The sequence below is a fragment of the Kogia breviceps genome, chromosome 11 (genome assembly GCF_026419965.1).
Source record: "Kogia breviceps isolate mKogBre1 chromosome 11, mKogBre1 haplotype 1, whole genome shotgun sequence".
In the NCBI taxonomy this organism is placed as follows: domain Eukaryota; kingdom Metazoa; phylum Chordata; class Mammalia; order Artiodactyla; family Physeteridae; genus Kogia; species Kogia breviceps.
In genome coordinates, this window is record NC_081320.1 from 97,119,684 (window position 1) to 97,141,046 (window position 21,363).

General features: G+C 48.9%; 1 protein-coding gene across 5 annotated transcripts in view; it reads right to left on the bottom strand.

Annotated features, from left to right (window-relative positions):
• ASAP2 (ArfGAP with SH3 domain, ankyrin repeat and PH domain 2) overlaps positions 1 to 21,363 on the bottom strand; it is a 158,611-nt gene that overhangs the window by 32,205 nt on the left and 105,043 nt on the right. For all 5 annotated transcript variants that reach the window (XM_059078370.2, XM_059078369.2, XM_067008171.1 and 2 more), the window contains 6 exons: positions 13,172 to 13,275; positions 13,007 to 13,076; positions 7,740 to 7,827; positions 2,539 to 2,587; positions 2,295 to 2,461; positions 44 to 177 (listed from right to left, as the gene is read on the bottom strand). In XM_059078370.2, coding sequence (XP_058934353.1) covers positions 44 to 177; positions 2,295 to 2,461; positions 2,539 to 2,587; positions 7,740 to 7,827; positions 13,007 to 13,076; positions 13,172 to 13,275 — 612 coding nt within the window. The remainder of the gene's footprint in view (positions 1 to 43; positions 178 to 2,294; positions 2,462 to 2,538; positions 2,588 to 7,739; positions 7,828 to 13,006; positions 13,077 to 13,171; positions 13,276 to 21,363) is intronic.

Below are 21,363 nucleotides of genomic sequence, written 5' to 3' on the forward strand. Positions count from 1 at the left end.
AGAGCATTTGTTTTCACTCCAAGATCAAGGATTTGGAACGTACCAGCAGCTCAGATGTTCCTAACACATCTAGCGTCAGGGACTGCATCCTGGAGTAGTGAACCCCCAGCTCTCGGTGGATCCCAGAACACTCAATGCAGGTCAGAATGCCCAGGTTGGTGGACAGCCACGTAGGATCTGCCAGAGAGAACGGGGAAAATCGAGCTTGTAAGGAGAGGGCAGGGGTCAGAACTTTTTTCTCGCATAGTTACTGAACGTGGAGTTTTGTTGCATCATTAGCATTTTTTTTTGGATCCTAGATGCAGCTGGAACCCTCGTTCATCATTAATTACCACCAAGACACACAATACACACACACGTGCACCTGTCTACTCTCCTTCCTCTTCCTAGGGCTCCACCTCCCCATCCTTCCATTCATTCGTTAAGCACTCCCAAGGGGCAGGGCTGTCTGTACAAGAATAAGTAGGACACGGCGCCCTCTAGTGGCCGAGGGTCCCTGGATACAGACCACCTCCATCACCAACCTGATGGTACCAGCAAAGGGGACAAAGTCTAGCACCACATGGGGGGCTGTCGTAACACACGTCTATATGTCAAACGTGCTAATAACCGGCAGAGAACACCCACTATGTGCTGATGCCATGCTCTGCTCAGCACAGAGTTGAAGCAATTATAGTCGCAATAATAGCGCAAAGTGTGAGAGCTTCAGAAATTACAGGTGCTTTCTCTTAAGTTCTCATTTAACACATACAAGAGTGCCTAGAGGCACACAGGGCAGGTGTCTTCACCATCTCGCTCAGAGAGGTGAAGGGCCTTCCTTGCTTGAGGCTGCAGAGCCAGACTGCAGCCCTGCCTTCCTCTGGGCTCAAACCCACACCCACACTGCATGTTTACTTGCTCAGCGAAGCCTCCTAGCCATGTGCCAGAGTAGGCGCTCAAGAAATGCTTGACGGATGAATGCTGAATATACTGCAAACACGGAATTCAAAATAAAACATTCTTGAGGACATGATCACAGCCCAGAAGTACAATTCTCTTTAGAATTGCTTGTTGCCCTCAGAAACTCACAGGAGGCAAATATTGCAACCTTGGTCACTAGTTGATTGCAAAATTATTTTTTAAATGTTCAAATTAGAAACATTTTATCCGAGTTCGGAAATACTCCTGGGCACTGGTGTTTTCACTTCACTAGACCTATTCTACCAAATCGACTGTCATGCTTTTGGTGGGTATGAGTGTACATTTAGACTGTTTTATATCACTCAGACTGTCTTTCAGCATTTTAAAACAAAAATGTCATAGCTTTGATTCCTTATAAGAGTGTTTTAGAAGTCCAAGTACTACACTGTCCTCGTCTAAGAAAAAGCACAATTTGCTACCTTCACTCCCTGCAGCATCTCCTGCCAAAGGTATGTTTTTAACAGTCTGAGACCCCATGAGGTAATTCCTCAAATTACCCCCAAATACAGCCTCCAGGGTAACAGGAACCCACGGCACTTCTCAACTGTCCACTCTATTTTCGTTGTGCCTTTTTTAAAATGGAAGTTGTCACAGAATGAGGGGAACGAAAAGGCACAGGGCCATCCTAAGCAGCCCACAGCGCCTCTCATTCCCCGACGTTCAGGGAACGTTCGCTCCTCCACAGCTCCCCTAACACCGGCCCATCTGAGCTACAGGAGTAAGTCAGCTCATTAAACGCTTAAAATACCGGTTGTTAAAATCTACGATAGTTTATGTCCATTGAAAATGAAACCCCAGTAGGCCTTATCAAAACACAGAAATAAACACCTCATTTCAGGAATGTGGCAGCTGGCTGGGGCTCACAGACAATCTCCACTGGTCCCTTCATCTTCCAAAAAGGGAAACTGACATCTAACAAAGTAAGTGGCTCTTCCAGGGTCACAGACTAGACAGCGGCTTAAAGTTGCTGCAGAAGTTCTACAAAGCGGTACAAAGGGAGGACGGATTGAATCCCGGAAAAAGCCGCAGGCTGGAGCCAATACAATGACCGGATGACCCTGGTTCCACCCTCGCTGTGTGCTTCTGTTTTCATTTCTCAAAAGGCATTTGAACCGTTTCACCTCTATGGGGCTCTCTCCCCGCAGGCAGGCATCTTCCCACCCTCTCTCCCACTTAGTCTGCACACAGTTCAGTAAGCCTCTGTGTGACAGCGTGAGCTCAGGCTGGGCTGCGCTGAACTTGGTGTTTGAAATGAAAGGGAAAATCAGTGACTGGCTTCTGAGAATCGGAACAGGATTTAAAACGTCCTAGAGCCGGAGGGGGGGCTGGGTCACCTGGCGCCCCGCAGTCGCAACACACGTCATTGCCTGTCATCCTCTGGACCTCGGAGATGATCTCCTTTGTCAGTTCCTGGACTATGTTATTTTCTCCCGTATTGTCATCTCCCTTAAATGCATTGTTTAGAGCTTCTTCTTTGCTGTTTTGCAGCACAGACATCCATCTAGAAAAATGACAGTGACGCCGTGTTAAATTCCAAGGACAACTGCCCTTCCAAGGTCCCACCCCCAAACAACTTACATTTGACATTCCTGTTCGTCCTCTGCTTGGAAGTGGTATGTCCTGTCATCTGCACGGCAAGAGGGGTTTCATCAGTTGTGAGCCCGGACAGTAATCCATACACAATTCCAAAAGAAAGTGGTTTGTAATTAACCTCAGGAAGAGTCTAAACTCTGCCACGAAGTCAATTATTTGTATACAACCAAGCACTCCCTCCTGCCCTTTACAAGCCCTCGCCTGGGAGCTGTGGCTTTCTAATGCAAATTATCCAGCCAGCTCTGTTCCTCCATTCAAGTCTAAAGAGAAGCAACTTGCAAAAACTGAAGCTCTTCAATGAAAACCATCACTATCCTTTCAAAAGCTTTTTTTTTTTTTTTTTCCTCAACTTGCTACAGAGTTGGCCCCCAATTGTTATGGCCCTTTGAATAGTAAAAGCCTTATCTAAAGCAAGAATCTTAAAAGCTTTCTGGCCTTCTTACTTAGCCCAAAGCCTCAGTCCAATTGTGGGAAAGCATCAGAGGAACCCAAACTGAGGGACAGATGACCAAAAAACTGATCAATAATTTTCAAAGTATCAGAGTAATGGAAGACAAGGAAAGATACGGAACTGATATAGACTGTAGGTGACTAGGGCGAAATAACAGCAGCAATGTGGAATCCTGGAACAGAAAGAGGACACTAGTGGAAAAAATGGTGAAATCTGAATAGGGTTCTTAGTTAACAGCATCACACCGATGTAAATTTCCTGGTTTTGACAGCTGCAGATACGGCTGATATTATGTACTAAATAGTAACTGACAACCTGTACTATGCCGTCAGTATCACGGGGAGCTGGGTAACGGAGATACAGAAATTCTTTGCCTACAATCAGTCCAAAAAAGAAGTAAAAAAGAAAATTAAATTTAAAAAACAAAAAAGAAAAAAAAGGGGAGGAGATCCAACTTCTGCAGATGGCAGAGCAGTGACAGGCAAGGACTGTCCTCGGGGTTCACAATAAACACCTGTGCCCCTCAAAGTGAGTGAACATTGCGGCTTTTACACTCCTGAAAGCACTTTAGTTCTTAGGGCAATTCTTGGTGAGCTGACTGGGAGGAGGCTGAGGCCCAGAGAGGTTAAGAGGCAGGAACAAGCGCACCCAGTGGCCGAGGGGGGTCAGGTTTTGACCCCAGCTCTGACCCTCTTCCTTCCTATTTTCCTGACACAGAGGGGACACCCCACACTCTCTCTCCCCAGCCTGTTACTGAGGAAAGGAACAGGGTTTAAGAGAACTGTACCAAGGGACTTCCCTGGTGGTCCAGTGGTTAAGAATCCGCCTTCCAATGCACGGGACGTGGGTTCCATCCCCGGTCCGGGAACTAAGATCCCACATGCCATGGAGCATCTAAGCCCGAGCGCACAGCAACTACTGAGCCCACGCCCTCTGGAGCCTGCGCCACAACTAGAGAAGCCCACATGCCACAACTAAGACCCGACACAGCCAAAAATAAAATGATTACTTAAAAAAAAAAAAAAAAAGAGACCCGTGTCAAGTTCAGAAAAATAAACTTAATCCTGTGATCCAAATGTTAGTGGTCGGGTGCTAGGAAGAGAGGCTGCTTTCCCTGCCCCCACTCTACCTGGTGTGCAGAGCCTTACCTGTCGGAGGGCCGGAGGGGGCAGGTCCACATCCACTCTAAGTGGATCTCAGAGTCCTCGGGAAGCCATGACCATGGCAAGTTGCACCAGAGGACCGGGTCTGGCATCAGGCCTAAAACCCTCCAAGCTTTCCCTGAGCCACTTCATGGTCAGACCAGGCACAGATGCCACAGGAAAATCAAGGAGATGGGGAAGCAACCCACTTCTGTGGCCAATGCTGCATTTTAACATGTGAATGGTGGAGAAGCAGGGGGAATTCTCGGTGAAAATTTCCAAATAAGAATTCCCTTGTATGGAACCCTCCTGCACTGTTGGTGGGAATGTAAATTGATACAGCCACTAGGGAGGACAGTATGGAGGTTCCTTAACAAACTAAAAATAGAACTACCATACGACCCCGCAATCCCACTACTGGGCATACACCCAGAGAAAACAGTAATTCAAAAAGACACATGCACCCCAATGTTCACTGCAGCACTATTTACAATAGCCAGGTCATGGAAGCAACCTACATGCCCGTCGACAGACGAATGGATAAAGAAGATGTGGTACATATATACAATGGAGTATCACTCAGCCATAAAAAGGAACAAATTTGGGTCATTTGTAGAGACGTGGATGGACGCAGAAACCGTCATAAGGAGTGAAGTCAGTCAGAAAGAGAAAAGCAAATACCGTATATTAACATATATATATATGGAATCTAGAAAAATGGTACAGATGAACCAGTTTGCAAGGTAGAAACAGACACAGAGGTAGAGAACAAACCTACGGACACCAAGGGGGGAAGGTGGCGGGGGCGGTGGTGGGGGGATGAATTGGGAGATTGGGACTGACACATAGACACTAATATGTATAAAATAGATAACTAATAAGAACCTGCTGTATAAAAAATAAATTTAAAAAAAAAGAATTCCCTTGTACGGACACTCTTTCAAGATGCCTTTACACCAAGAACAGTTTCTAGCAGATTCAACTAGAGGGAGGAGAAAAGAGGAGGTTTCCAGAGCCCTGCTGTGACGGTATCCTGGGAAGGGCTGCTTCTCTGCCCCAGGCTCGGGCTCCAGCTGGCCACGAACCCTCCCTGTGGACCTGGAGAGGCACCCTGTGGGTCCATCCCACTCAGGGGACTGACCTAGATCATGTGCACCTTCTCCTACACCTCCCACCCTACCTGGCATGACTGCAGGATCTGAGGATAATGGCTCAGGACTTGAATTCGTGAACAGTGGGGTCAATCTGAGGGCAAGAGGACGGGAAAAGCTCCAGAAGGGCTGGCCTTGCCTCAGGGACGTCCTCCTTGAGAAGCCAGGCCCACTGATGGCTTGATCTGGGCGGGGAGTCCCTGTCTGGGGGAGAGATCGGTAAAGGAGGATCCTGCAGCGAAACAGCTGAAGCCAGCAGTCAGTCTGTTCCTCCCGGGCTCTCCGGGTGATTCCAAGCTGGCTGTGCAGGTTGAGGGACACGAGGAAGGGGCGGCTCCTCGGGGCCTGGTAGACTCACACCTGAAACAGCATCCTCGCTGCCCATCTACAGCTTGACTTTTATTTCTCCAGCCACCCAGACGTTTCAGGAGCACAAAAGTGTCTCGGGGATGCGTGTTGTGTCCCAGCAGCCCGGTCAGCTGGTAGAGTCAGGCCCGAAGCCAGGCCCCCACCTCTCAGGACGCTCGTCAGGTCACAGTTTTCTAGCTCTGCAGTGTCTCCCTTGATGGTTCTTATGGGGCGGGGGGGTCCCTGACCAGTTTCGACGTTTCTCTGGAACGACCCAAACCCACACAGCGCTGCAACAAAGCACTGCCACGACACACGCTCCCAGGGCAGCGTCCCCTCCTGAAAACCAGCTGAGGATGACGAGTGTGCAGGAACGGGGTCCATTCTACCCCCGGAAGACAGCGGCAGGAAGACACGAGAGCATTTGCAAGGACGACCGTGGACTCAGCCCCTAGGGCCAGACTCGGTAAAAGCCCTTCCGGGTACCGGAGGCTGGAAGCTCTTGACCGAAGCTATTTGTCACGTCAGGCAACAGAGCAAAGACACTGATGGAATCTTGCAAACGACAGGTGGCCAGAGCGCGAGCACAGAACCGGATGCCCGCAGTAACTCACGCCTGTAGCAGCAAGGCACGCTCACACCTACCGATCCTCCTCGGGGCCTGGCCAGCTGTTCAAATGTATATGCTGGGAGGCTTCGGAGTCATCTACACGCCTGAAACAACTGCTTCTGCACACATGGTCTCTGACGGGGGCCCCATGGGGGTGCTGGAGCGACCGGGGCAAGCGAGGGTGTGCAGGCCCACCTCTCCGTGACCAACCGCCGATCAGCTACTGGGGGGGAATGCGCCACTTCTCACGAGTTACTGCGTCAGAAGATGGAAAGGCCGCAGCCCTCCGAGTGTCCCCTAGACACCGGCTGACGTCAGATACGACCCCCAAGCTGTCTCCCTTCAACTGTCCCTTTTTATTGCCCTCCAGGGGCACATTTGAAACCACGGGCAATCCTCCACATTGCACACCGTCCTGAGGGAGCGAAGGATCTGAGAGTGGGGGGGGGACGCATCTGCGGGCCTCACGAAACTGAGCAAGGACAGGGGACCGGAAGCTGGAGACCAGAACAGACAGCACCCAAACCGCACACCACACCGCTCAGCGCGCTCCTGCAGCAGAACACGGGCCCAGGCCTCCGTCTCCTCCCCAAGCACACAGCGGGCGGCAATCATTTCCTCCAAGTTTGCCGTGAGCATTAACTTACATAGTAACTTCCTACCCTCAAAAATACAACCCAACACGCACATTAAAAAGCAGCCACTGAGGCAGATAAGACAGCACTCATCTTCCCAAAAGGCACGGTCTGGAGTTTTCCTCTATAAATATAACTCTTGTGCCCACATCCCCAGCGACTGCCTTTTCAAAGGGGAGCTGGCCCTTTCCTTCCCCCAAACTGTAACCCTGCCACCGAAGACTGCCAAGACCAAAAAGCCATCACATCTCTTTAAGACATCGCTCGCCCTTTCCCTCCTTCCTTAGGCGATGCTGAGACGTCACTCGCCACAATGGATGGTTCTGCGGTGGTTCTCCTGGGTGTCTGCCACAAAGACGAGCAGCACAGGAGCAGAAACACTAATTCTGGGGCGGGAAGACAAGTAGATTTCAACCCGAGAGTTTCAAGAGCTCTGCCGGGGGCCCCATCACATCAGTGGTGCAGCAGTTCTAACAGCGCCCAAGTTAGGGGAGCTCTGACGACAGAACCGTCCTTTTTTATAGTGAAGTGAAGGGATTTGGGGGCCTGAGGGCTGATCTAGTATGATCTCCGTGTTTACGAACAGGAAACCTGAGGCTTGGGAAGCCGAGAGGATGGGCCCAGGTTTACAGATCCGAGAGTGGGGCAAGGTCGTCTGCAGATTCAAGCCCTGAACCGAGAGACCGGCAAGTAGACCATCACCAGCGGAAATAAAAAGCACGCAGTCACCTGAAATAAAGGGCTCTCGCTTTGAAAACCAATTCTTTAAATTAATGCACTGTCTGAAATGGGGTTGATGCCCTAGATGAGAGTGTAAAATAATTTCTCTGCAGTGAGAAATAAACTTACGTGAAATTAGGTCAAAACACTTCTTCTCCTCAGGGTTGGTTTTCACTTGGCAGGTTAATAGGTTAAGCTTTGCAGGAGGCCGGTTAGCCTGTTGAAAGACAAAAAACAGAGATGGGTGGAAAGGAATGGGGAAAGCCCAGAATCATTCCTTATTAAAATATAGCAAGAACACGTTCTCACTGGCTGGCAAAGATAGCTGTCAGAAGGCAGGTTTTTATGCGGAAGGCATGACAGAGGCACGCGCATCACAGGGCGTCCCTGGACCTCGGCTCCCAGGGAGCAGCTGCCCCTCTCTGCAAGGGACACGGGGGGCCCACACACCCACCCAGACAGGGCTAACAAGTGATGCCAGCCCAGCTTTGAGGTCAAGGGCAGTGGGCTCCCCGAGATCAAAACGCTCCCCCCGTCTAAAGTTCAGAGACATTCCATCCTGATCAGCTGGGCACATGGGCACCCAGATCAATTTCTGGTGATCTTAAAAGTTTTCCTGAGTATAAACACTCACTTTCAGGGAAAGTAACCTCACAGCACAAAAATGACAGAGAAATTATTTATATCTATAAAATGACAGATGACAGATTCAAAATCCTTAATGCCAGCCATTCGTCACTTAAATTTCAACAACACCCACCTCATTCACATACGTGTCCCCCACCTTCTGCCCTCCACGCACAGTGGTAACAAGAGATTACAATACGTTTTTGTCAGAGATGTGTCAAAAATGACTATCTTATTACCATTTCAGAAACGATCATAACTAGTTCAAAAAAGCAAAGGGCAGAAGATAAGATAATTTCAGAAAAAAAAAAAAAACAAGAAGAAGAAGAATTCTGAATGGCAAAACGCCTCTCAGAAACCTTGGAGAAATATTCAAGTATGAAAGGCTTATCTTACCCACCCACCAAGCTGCTAAAGGAAAGACCAAATAAAACGTCTTAGAGTTCAGTTGTTCTTGTTTACCCCTTCCCGTGGCCACCAGCCATGTCGAGAAATTGTAAAAGCTTGGATTAGGGATTAATCGAGATACACACTCACATGCATCTACATCTGGGCAGACCTGCATTTATAGACCCCTCTCCACTGAGCTCAGAGTCAGGGGTGAGGCAGTGTGGCCTCCGTGAAAACAGGACTGATCCTTGCAGTGTGGACAACTGGGTCTGATGACAGCAATCTGGGATAGGCAGCAGCTGGATAAGCAGGGTTGGACTAGACTCTCCTGGTTCACGGCCGTGCTGACAGGTCTTACGTGGAAGTCACTGCATGTTCTGCAGTCTGCCGAGGCCTAACAGAGGCCCTTGGGTCATCAGAAATCAGTATTCAAAGCCTCCAAGCTCTGCCTGATCTTGCAAACCTTGACAATTCCAAGTAGAAGTACCATCAATCCTATTTTTGATCTTTATTAACAGAATTAACTGGCGTGTCCAGGAACCAATACACCAAATGATACGTTTCTACGGTAGGAGACCACAGCACAAATGCAACCAAGCACTCTACCAAGGTGTTCAGCCCATAAAAAGTATGTGCCTATTCCATTACCTCTTATGGTCACACAACTATACAGGCGCATTTAGGTGATGTTCCTGGACTACTTCCAAATGCTGGTGTCCACTGAGTCTTAGAAGCAGGAGCAGTAAAGGGGGTGATGCACTTTGGTAAATACAGAAAACTTCCATGGACAAGAAGATGATTTTGAATAATAATAGCTACCTTTACTCGGTTGCTGCTGCTGCTATTGTTATTATCCTATTATGTGCTTACCTGAGGCAGGCACTGTTGTAAGCATTTTTAATGAATTAACTCATTTAATTTTCCCAGCTGCACTCTGAGGCAGGAACTACTCCCCATTTATAGATAAAGATACTGTCCGCGACAGACTAAATAATCGGATGGAGCTTATACAGCTTGGGAGCAGCGATGCCAACGTTCCAACGAGGCGGCCTGGCCCCAGAGCCCAAGCTCTCAGCGGCCGCTCTCTCCTGCCCTGGGCATGACTTCCTGGGAAGCAGAGCCACCTCCCAGGATTGCCTCTAAGGATCTCAAGTGCTGCGAAGAACCACACTGGAGCGAGTACTGCCCCTGCCCCCCAAGCTGCCTTCTTCCATCTTCCCTGTGCTATTAGGGAAGCTGTTCATTCTTACTGAGACACAACCACCCTCAAAGACAGATTTCTTACTTCACAGTGTATGTACCACAAAATATGGAAAAATATCCGGTGCCTATATGTGAAGTAGGAATAATGACAAAGGTATAAATGTGGCTACTCTTCAAAAAGGACAACCGTGAGAATGGCCCACAAAACCTAGAAGCTGGCCGTCTTACGCTGCTCCAAGTTGTGCATTAATAATCGCTTGCTACTGGCCCATTCAGATTAACGATCAGCTGACAGTTAAGGCTGTAAGACAAATTCACGGGAGAAAAATCTTACATAGAGAACATTCGATCCATTAAATTCCCTCCCTGCTACAATTTGGGGAAAATGCTGTCATCACTGAAATTCAGCTATAGAACAGGTCTATCTAATTCATCAGATACCAGTGGTTCCTTGAGAACCTGATTTGAGAAGCCCTGGTTTAGCAGAAAACTCAGGAAGGAAGGAGCAGGAAACAGACCCTACAGCCCTAAGTGTCTGCCATGAAGACACGGATTATTAGTGAAGCTCCCAATATAGCCAGGCCGTTCAATTTTCCTCCAATTTGTCAGCCTTTTAAAAGCAAGTTTATAGCCTTCCTTCTGCATGACTGATGATCATTTAAAAACTTTTTTTTAGATTTTGTAAGAAACAACAGACATTCCTTCCAGCTTAACGCAGTCTCCAGCCTTTGGCGGTGTGGCAAAGCGACGAATTTGGCAAAGAGGATATTTAATTGGAGTCATTTTGTCCCAAGGATAACTTCCTTCCGGGGCCGGAAAACACAATTAGCCTTGTCGAACGGGGAAGACCATCTCGGGCTCTTTACTGAATTCACGCCAGATGCTATCACTGTGCCTCTGCTAAAATACAGAACACAAGAATCTCACGTCCTAAACCATCCCTTTTTTCCTGACGGTAAATTAACAAACATACTCAGGGAGAATGCTGGCTGAACAGGTAAGCCACGAAAGGAGCCAGATCCAAACCAAACCAGACCAAGCAGGCGTCTCTCCACTCTCTTTCTCAGTGGAGGTTAATTCACATCACAGTGTGTGAACGCTCTGTAGGTGCGGCAGCACTGGGGTGTCGGGATCTGGCCTCCCAGAGCATGCAGGGCACCCCGCAGCAGAGACGGCTGCCACAGGGACCCACTCCTTTCCCAGGGGAGGCAGCGGCACAGAGCTCCCACCTGCCACTCCTCTGGGCTGGAAGGCAGCTAAAGGCAGGAGGCGGCATCCAGAGAGCGGGACTCCGTCAAGAAGGGCCCCCCCGAGGGCGAAGCGCTAACACAGCATCGAGTGGCGTGACGAGCCGAGCTCTCTGCATGCTGGTAAAGCTAGTTACGACCGTCTACCCGCCAAAAACTGGGGCAACCCGTCAACATTTGAAGAAAACTAAGCCTCCATGTCTTCTGAGAGGAAGCTCAAGCAACAGAAATGACGAGACCCAAAGTTTATGCTGTCAGCAAAGGACCACCAGACCTGCTGTCATTTCTGTGGTCGGGGGCGGAGAACCACTCTTTGGCTTAAGTCGAGGCCCTGGGTCTAGTGGACACGCCAATGAAGCAAATATCCCAACTGGCTTTAGAGCTGTAAACAAGCATGAAATGAAACCCAGTCTTGTTTTATGAGATTTTCTGCACTGAGGCAGTAAACCTGACTCAAAACAGAGTAGAATACAACTCGAAAGCAAATCACAGAGTTGCAGGTATTAGATGAGGAAGGGAACGTGGCCTTTACCCAGTCTAACACTCTCCTTTGTAAACAGGAGTGGTGACTAAATCAATTTGCCTTCCTTAGTCTACAGCGCTTATACCCAGTCACACACACACACACACACACACACACACACACACACACACACACGTCCATACAGAAAAAAATTACAACAGGATCCAAACTGCATGGCCCCATGAGGGCCGTGGTGAGCGTAAAGAAGGCCAGTGAAGGCTGGATCTTGGAAAAGAGAAACGACCTTTATTTGCCCAGGCAGGAGCCACGTTCAATCCCCCAGGCCAGAGGTCCCTCCAGACACTTGGTATCTGCTAGTTCTGCGGTCTCTCTCCCTTCTCATACAGAGTCAGTGAAAACGAAGGGACCCCACTCCCACCTCGTGGAACGCAGTCCATGCTGCAGTGCCACCCTTCAGGTGGGGTTTTACTCTGTCTCCTCACTCCTGAATACTGACAAGGGCAGGGTTTCTCTGGAACCACAGTGAGCCATGACCTCTGCCCAGGGCCCTGAAAAGGCTGCCTGCGCTCCTGCCCAGCTCTGCCTTTCACAGGGGAGCTGGTGGGGACAGGGGAAGAAAGACGAAGGCTGAGGCTCATCTCCACTGTGGGACTGAGGTCAGGGCCAGGCCTCCCGCCTGGGGTGCAGGAACGCAGGCCACCACCAGCATCCTCGTTCTCAGCAAAACAGCAACCAACTCTGCCTTCAGACATTTAAAAAATAGCTGCCAGCCTCCACGGCTTTCATCAGATCCCGTTACACCAGGTAAGGTGATAATATGCCTAAAGCCCACCGTGGAAAAGGGCTGTGTTTGTAACTGCGGTTACAATCCCTCGTCTCCGAAAGCCAGATTAAGTAAATCATTTTATTCCAACTGGTATTCCAACTGGCTCAGCATATGTTGGCTCAGTTTCCTGCACGGGAAATTAAACACAGGGTCGTAGAAGAAGAACCTGATGAAGGCTGGATGCAGTATGTCTACAATAAAATTACTGAAATCTCTCTTCTCTTGGATTTCTGACTCCCAGACTCCTGACCACCTAAACTCTTTTCCCTTGACGGAAAAGTAGAACTCTTTCCAAGGGTGATGTTCAATTTCCACAGACAAAGAGAGCTGGGGAGCGGTTTTGCTGCTTGTTTCTGGGAGTCACAGGTCTCTGAACACAGACCACCTGGCTCCTCAGGTGTTCCTGACCCTGTGAGGCAGCAAGGGCCCTGCTAGGGGAGCGTCAACAAGGGGCAGGGGTACCAAACCAAGGAGGCACCCAAGCAGGCTCTTCTCAGCAGGGACCCTGTTTAAAGTGCATGCCTAGTGCCGCAGCGCGGGTTCGGTCCCCTTACCAGGCCTCCAGCCCACATGCCCTCATCCCGCTACAGCGGAGCCTGTGATGACAGGGGATACTTACGGTGCCATGGGATATGGTCAGAAAACCGTTTTTCACTGAACATTTCCTTTTCTGCCACACTTTTCGGATCCTTGCAGATAAATGAGGAAAAAATAAGAGTTCAGAGATTCTGGACGCAGGAGATACAAACAACACACTGAAACTCTAGCAACGCCGTCTACGCACCCATCGCTTTTCTTGTACAGGTTGCCATTCCGCTCGGTGCCGTGCTCTTTGTTTCCCTGAGGCTGGTGTAAACTATAGGCTGTGCTCTGGCGAAGCTGTAAATCCTGAAAGCAGTTAAGTTGTTAGTGGTTTTTAATCCTGTCCAGATTCCAATTTTTAAAAAGCAGTACACAGAGACACTTACACCCTTAAAATTTTTTTTTTTTTAATTAGAGAATTTCCCCTCTTAAACACACCAAAAAAGGGACATAAATTCATATCCTGGAACTCATAAATGCCACCTACCAGGCTGGAGAAGGAAATGACAAATGCCAGTATCCCCAAACTGGCTGAAAGAATGAGCCATTTGGAGATTACGAGATTTTACTTATTTACGAGGCTTAAGTCCCTGACAGGGGCAAGCAGCTCCTGGTGTGGCAAAAGCAGCCCTCGAGAAGGAGGGCAGTAACGCTACATGTTGGAAGAGGCGGGGCTTTCAAGCAAAAAAAACACAAAAACAATGTTCTGCCTCTTACTTTGGGCAAGCTACTTAAGCTCCCTGTCTCAGTTTCCTCCTGGGAAAACAGGAAAACAATTTCTAGTAAGGACAGTAAATATAGGGAGGCTTGAGCGAGACCACGTGTGTGAATACCTGCTATGTAACCCACAGGAACAACATTTGCTTCCTGACCCCACCGATCCCAGCAGAGGGGCCGTGGCCCTAAGCCCAACTGCTCCAGCCTGAGGGCAGACTGAGAATATGGCCAAGTCCACCACCGCTGGGGAACTCCAGCCTTCAGCTTCTTGAGGGCAAAGAGCATTAATGAATCCCCCGGGCCTAAGTCCAGTGTCTGGGATCCAACATGTGCTCAACTGGTGTTTCACAGACGATACCAGAAGCGCTAACCCTGGAAATTCTGGCAAAGGAAACAAGGGGGGGCAAAACATGAACAGGGAGTTCACAGGTCAGCCAGGCAGGACTAGGAGCTGCCCCACCTGCTATGAGAGCTCCCGATCCAGTTCACTTCGTCACAGAAGAAACAGAAACGATGAAAACAAGTGACGTGCTCAAGATGCAGGGCTCGTTGGCGCCAGAGCGGAGGGTGGGAGGGAACTCCGCCTTGCACTCTGAGGCTCCTTCCACTGCGCCTCGTGCCCTCACCAGAGGACGCCCAAGGATCCAGAGCTAGCCTCACTCCGCTGTCGAGCAGCTGACCATCCCCCGGGGCCCTAGGCACTGCCCAAACAAGGAAAGGACCAGTGCACGACAGTCAACGTGATCCGAACTGAGGATACACCGGCTCCAGAAGTGAAGAGTCAAACGGAGAAAACCATAGGAGCATCTGGAAGAAGTGAGTTTTAAAGATGAAGGTGAGAACCGCCAGAGGATAAGGGGAGTGACACACACGGAGGCCTGCAGAGGAAAGTGGTGGCGGTGGCCATTCTCCAGGGAGGGAAATGAGGACAAATACTGCAGCCAAGATAAGAGGGCCCATCAGCCGAAGGGACAGGCGGGCTGGAGTCAGAGCCTAGGCTTCATTCGAAAGCCACAGCCAGCCACCCAAATTCTTGACTGTTTTTTTTTAAAAAAAATCTTGAAACGTAAATTTTTAATTTGGATGATGTCCAGATTATCTACTATTTCTTTTGTCGTCTGTACTTTAGATGTCACATCTAAGAAGTCATTGCCTAATCTAAGGTCATGAAGATTTACATCTATGTTTTCTTCTAAGTTTTATAGTGTTAGCTCTTACATTTAGGTCTTTGACCCATCTTGAATTAATTTTTTATTATGGTGTGAGGTAGGGGTCTAAATGCATTCTTTTGCTTTGGCTACCCAACTGTCCCAGCATCATTTATTGAAAAGACGGTTCTTTCCTCATTGAATCGTCTTAACGCCTTTGTTGAAAATCAACTGACCATAAATGTAAGGGTTCAATTCTATTTCATTGATCCGTATGCTCACCCTTACGCCAGCGCCACACTGTCTTGATTATTACAGCTTTGTGGAAAGTTCTGAAATCAGAAAGAATGAGTCCTCCAACTTTGTTCTTCTTTTTCAAGATTGCTTTGGCTACTCTGGGTCCCTTGCATTTCCGTATGAATTTTAAAATCAGCCTGTCAATTTCTGCAAACAGGCAGCTAGGATTTTATTTTGACGGGGATCCCACTGAATCTGCAGATCGGTTTGGGAAGTCCTGCCAACCTAACAAGATTAAGTTTTCCAGTCCATGCACATGGCCTGTCCAGCACCGACTTTTTTTTTTTTTTTTTTTTTTTTTTTTTTTTTTTTTTTTTTTTTTTTTTGCGGTACGCGGACCTCTCGCTGCTGTGGCCTCTCCCCGTTGCGGAGCACAGGCTCCGGACGCGCAGGCTCAGCGGCCATGGCTCACGGGCCCAGCTGCTCCGCGACACGTGGGATCTTCCCGGACCGGGGCACGAACCCGCGTCCCCTGCATCGGCGGGCGGACTCTCAACCACTGCGCCACCAGGGAAGCCCAGCACTGACTTTTTAAACTCTGAAACATATATGGGATAACTCAGCAAAAAAATTAAAAAAAAACAACCAACCTTCATCTGAGAAATCAATAATGTGCTCAAGCATTCCAGTACTGAACCGACAACAGACCCCCTAACAGGAGAAATGTCCTTTTCCACAGGGCGTTCACGCCTCTAAACAACTAGGGCACACAGCTCATTCACCGGGTAAGGATGGTCCCAGTGTCTACATTCTCTCAAAGGGGCAGCATATACTAGCACTAGACATTTAGAGCAAACCCAGCTTTAAACATCACTGGAAATGAATGCAGCAGAGGGGAAACGGAGAAATACTGTTCACCTGTCCGAATCTCTGTGAAAGACTAAAAATAAACCTGTCAAAAGACTAAATTGCACAACCAAGAAAAACGTCTATTGACTTGGGGAGAAAAAAAATCCTGCACAAAATAAGGGAAGAAACCACGTGACAACACCTGCTACAGGTGTTCACGCCAAGCATATTAATCAGAACTCTTCACAGGTCTTATGAACAGGATAACGGACACTCTTCTTTTCAACAGGATCAGACCCTATGCCGGAGGTTAGGAATGAAATCACTGTTTTATTCTTTAGACAAGGCATTTCTTGAATCAATTTTAAAATGCAAGCAAATCTGAAACTATGAAACTTAAAATTTGTAAGTAATATAATCTGTGTAACATAAAATTGAACCTGCTTTAGAACTAATTATTTCAGCATCTTCCAGGTGACTTCTACGTGACCCAACAAAACTAGTCTTTCGTCACCTGTCTGTAACAAGTGTTTCATACAACACTTGACCAAGGGAAGGGGTGACAAATGTCGTCGGCCCGTTCACATACTGAGATTTCACCCGAATGGAATATAGTTCAAGGGAAAAGAGCCTCTCTTCCTGAGGAGAGCCATCATCTAACAATACAGCAGGCAACTGGCCGGGGCATCCACGTTGCCCGGATTCTTGGAGACGCTCCCACATATTCTGTGCTTCTCCAGGAGAGCCAAGGACACCCCAAGACTCGACTGAGTGAGCCACCACGTGGAGACTGTTATATGTCTGAAGCATATAAGTTAAGTAGGCATTTTATGGACCTTCAGAAAGCTCTCATAAAACCCTATCAGTATCCACAAATCCTCTGTCCTGTGACATCCAGACAAGTTTTCAGATCCCAGGCACTGTCCATGGTCTTAAGTTTTGTGTGGCCTTATGACGTGTTAGCCATGGGGTCCTGCTGCAGCAGAAACCGCCCAGATGAGCGGTAGACTCAATATCTGAAACCTTTAGGAACGGGGCGTGGGGCCGGGGAAGGGTGACCCTGCATACTCTATACACACGTGTATGCGCGAGCACACACACACGTCTACTCATAACGTCAGAAGCATCCCCGAGCTCCCTAAGACTCTAGAACATCACGCACACTTCTTCAATTCACCTGTCCACCTCTCAGAAAGTCTGTGTTCGGTCAATTCTCGTGATGAATGGATTGCCAAAAGCAGTCACCTCACGAAGCTTAAAGCTTCTCTGCCAAGGGAGGGCTGTGCCGTCCAATCGCTCCCCATTTTCCCAAGGCGTGTCAGGTGTGTCCTTGGACACGTGTGTGTGTGTGTGTGGACGCACCGGGAACTGGGGGCTCTGCTAAGCAAGCACTAAGCTGTGGTCAAAGAACAGTGTTCTCACATCTCTTACCACCTATTCCCCATTATTTCTGGGTAGCTTTGTTTTTGGCCACACTGCATGGCTTGAGGGATCTAAGTTTCCCAGCCGTGGGCCCCTGCAGTGAAAGTGCCAAGTCCTAACCACTGGACCACCAGGGAAGTCCCTCTGGGTAGCTTTTTAAAAGATTCTGACACAGGCTGTTAAAGTCACGTAATATAGCTGACAGAGAACAGCCTTGCGGTGGAACAGACCAGGGCTCAAACCCTGGCCCCAAAACTCCAGCAAATGCATTTCTCCTCTCAGACTCACGTTGTAAATGAGGGCTAATACTACGTGCCCAGCCATGCTGTCGTAAGGACTGATTACTGGTCACGCTTATCACGTGCCTGGAGAAAGCTGCGAAGTGAAGCGAGCAGGAGACGCCATGACAGCAGAGAGCAGGGGAGAGGACGGGGGAGTGATGACGAAGGCCTGGGAACGGGGAGTGGGGCAGTCGGGGGCACCTGACAGGCCGGGGTCGGGAGCAAGGGCAGCAGCCTAGACTGGAGTACGAGTCAGGGTGGGGAGGGGGGCAAAGGTCGGGGCCAGGGTCACGGAGACAAGGTGCCAGGTGACCAGCCAAGAGAGGAGGGTCGAGTGGGGAGAAGGACCCCTCCGAGATACCACCACCGCCACCCACCACCGTCCAGCTACCAAGGCCGGGGGAAGGAATCGGGTCTTGTTTGTTCACTCCTGTAATGTCGGCATCAGGAGCCCACTATCTGCGGAATGAATGAACGAACCAGTATCCGTTTATCAAGACAATGTGTTCAGTGCTTTACAGAACTTGTCCCTTAGATCTCATAGTAACTCTCACTCCTGTTTTACAGATGAAGCGACCGAGGCATGGAGAAGCCAGGTAACTTGCTCAAGGTCACCGTGGCAGGAAGCGGAAGACCTAGGGTTCAAACGGTACGCGCTGCTGGACAGCCGGCTACCAGGCAAGCTTTCGGTCCTAGGCAGAAGCTGGCCCACCTGTCTCACCTGCTGGGCCTCTCCTAACTCTGAATCATCCTCCAAACCCTCCTTCCTGATACACACCTGCCCACCCCACACTGGGGTGACACCCTCCTTGGAGGCGACCTCCAGTAGAGCTCTCATCACACTGTGCTCAACTCCTTTTCTGTCCCCACCCCAGACTGTGCGCCCTTTCAGAGGGTCTGCTCTGGTGTGTGTCTGTGCAGCTCCTGCTTAGAGTAACTGCCGAGGAAATGGCAGTCGAATGTGCCAAGTCTTGCATGGAGTCAGCACTCGAGGCTGGTTCTAGGCTACCCAGCAGCCTGGCAGGAGGGGTGGGAAGTGGACACCTAGCCAGAGGGCTCTGATTAAGGCCAGATCTGAGCATGATAAGATATGCAGCCCCAGACCAAAAGGCCGGAGTTGGAAGGAAATCCTGGCTGTCTTGGACCTCTGCTCCTTGGACAGCACATACTACTCGACCACATCCTACCAGACAGGGACACTTAACAAGGGGGAAGCAAAACTGGCACGAAGAGAGATCTCCAAAGCGGAAAAGTCGCTGTGGTTTCAGCACTTAGACCTACAAGACCATCCCCCAGAACCTGAGTCCTCCCCCGCACAGCACACGTCCGGGTTCTCAACAAATAGCAGAGAATCCTCCAGCACCGCAGCGGGACCTGTCCCAGCAGAACGCAGCTGCAATGGACACGTGTGGGATGAGGAAGGTAGGAGACGTTAAGGCACACAGGGAGGAAGTTTATGCAAAGATTAGCAGTGTTGAAGAGTTTTCACTTTGTAGAAGGGGTCTTTTCCAAATGTTAAAATATGATGCGTATATAGATGTTCACTGTATAGTTTTTTAACTTCTCTGTAAATCTGAAAAATTTCATAATAAAATAATGGAAAAGTCAAACTGTAGCATCCTATTTACAGGGAACAGAAATATCAGGAACAGAACAGGAACGCCGGTGGTCTGGAGGTGTGGGGGTGCTGGGATCGTGACGGCACAGTCTTCTCTCCAAAGTACAGCCGCGAGTGACAGAGAAGCGGCCCAAAGCCCCTGTACGTGACGGCCATGCCCTCCACTTAGACCAAACGACTGACGCTTAAGGTTCACAGGAAGGAACTAGGAGAGTAACTCCTACCAACCATCACTGCAGTTTCCTTGGGGCACGTTACCTAATTTTTATGAACTAAACTTATGTAGAATTAGAATTTTTATAACACTGAGAAAAATCCAACAACACCTTCATTTTTCTGCCTCACAGAAGAGAATCCAAAAACAAGGGAGGAGAGCTAAACAACAGTAACGCCCAAATGTTTGATTCTTGTAATTGGAGGGACCCCAATTATAAAAATTATTTTAAAATAGATAAAATTTAACTTATCCATATTTGCTTATTACTTGCAACTGCGTTCACAGACTGTCCAATTTATGGAATACCATCATCAAAAAGCAACGCAGAATGTGATACACAGAGAAGACAAGACATTCACAGCCAGGAGGTTGGTGGGTTCGCCCTTTGGGCATAAAGCCAGAGAAGAGCAGTCAAGAGGTTCACGCACCCCGCTGCGCAGCCGGGGCAGAACGCTGGCCCACAGAAAACACAACAACAACAAACCGCCAGAGACTTCTGGTCTGTGCTGGTAAATTTGTTATACTTTTCCGCAAAGTTGTAAATAACCGGCTTTGTGACAAGAGCCAGCTCTCCCCAACCTCCTCCTCCAGCACAGCCAAAGCAAACATGGCTCTTGCTCTGTGCCCAGAGGGCGGCTGAGCTCCAGCACCTGCTCTCCTGTATTTTAAACCTGAGCTTCGCTTCACAGGTTGGCTCCTCCTTCTCGGGTCCTTCTTGCTGCCAACCGTTCCCAGCAGCTCTCCAGGGCCCGACGGCATCCTGGCTCCTGCGTTAGTGCTACCGCTTCTGGTTACAATCAGGCCACTGTATGCTCCATACCCCGGGTTCTTTGTTTCTTTTTCTGTTCATATTCCATGTTTAGGAATATCAAAGTGCCAGGACCTAGACCCTCTAGACGGGGAGGAAGTCACCATGCTGTGGGTAACTTCCAGCGCTACGTGGAGCCTCGGCGGGCCAGTCTCTCCCTTAGCTGGCCTGTTTACCGAGAACCTATGACAGGAGCAATAAGGTGCTATGATGTGACGGCCAGGTGGGCACAGAAGGCAGGAGGGCAGCCTCAACCTGCTTGAGGTCCAGCTGGAGAAAAAGCATCTGTGCACTTGAGCGCATGGCCATCAAGCCCCCAAAGATACATGCTGCCGCTGAAAAGACTCCCTCAAACACAGTGTGTGATACAGATCACTGCGGGGGCGGGGGCCAGGGGCAGCCCCCTCCAGAGGGAGGGGTTAGGGTACATGGGAAGGACAGGCAGAATTCTGCGAAGCAGCGGCGGGCGGGAGGGTGAGAGGCTCCGCGTTCACAAAGGAGTGACACCAAAGGCTAAACTGTAAACCTGGAACATCTCCATCTCACTAACACTTATGCGTTCATATTCTTTAGTCTTTAATGAAGTCCACAGCTACTGAAAGAAGTAAAGATAAAAAATGCTACTAGCTATTAGTACATACATGGAGGAAATATCTATTTTTTGAAGTTCATGAAGAAAGCATGCAGAAGTTCTATAATTTATTAAAATACTGAACTACTTACTCTCCTAGACTTCGGTCACAAAAGGTAAATGCATTTGGGAGAAAAACAACAATATTCAGTTACAGTACAAGAACTTAAAACAAAATAGAGCATGCCACAGTGCCAGCGGGGAACTTTATGCTCTGGTAAGCAGTTTAGTAGAGGTATCCATCGAAAATCGACCAGCTGTACACGTAAACACGTTCCTTGATTGACAAGGAAGTGGATTTATGTGAAATTTCACATTATAATATCCACACTGTAGCAAACATATGCAATTACCTCAAAATTTACTTTTTGATGGTTTTCTAACAAGCCCCCCCAAATACAAATCATCACTGCGAATGTGCTGGCCCGCAGAGAAGTGAGTACATGAAAGAGATGATGCAAGAAAA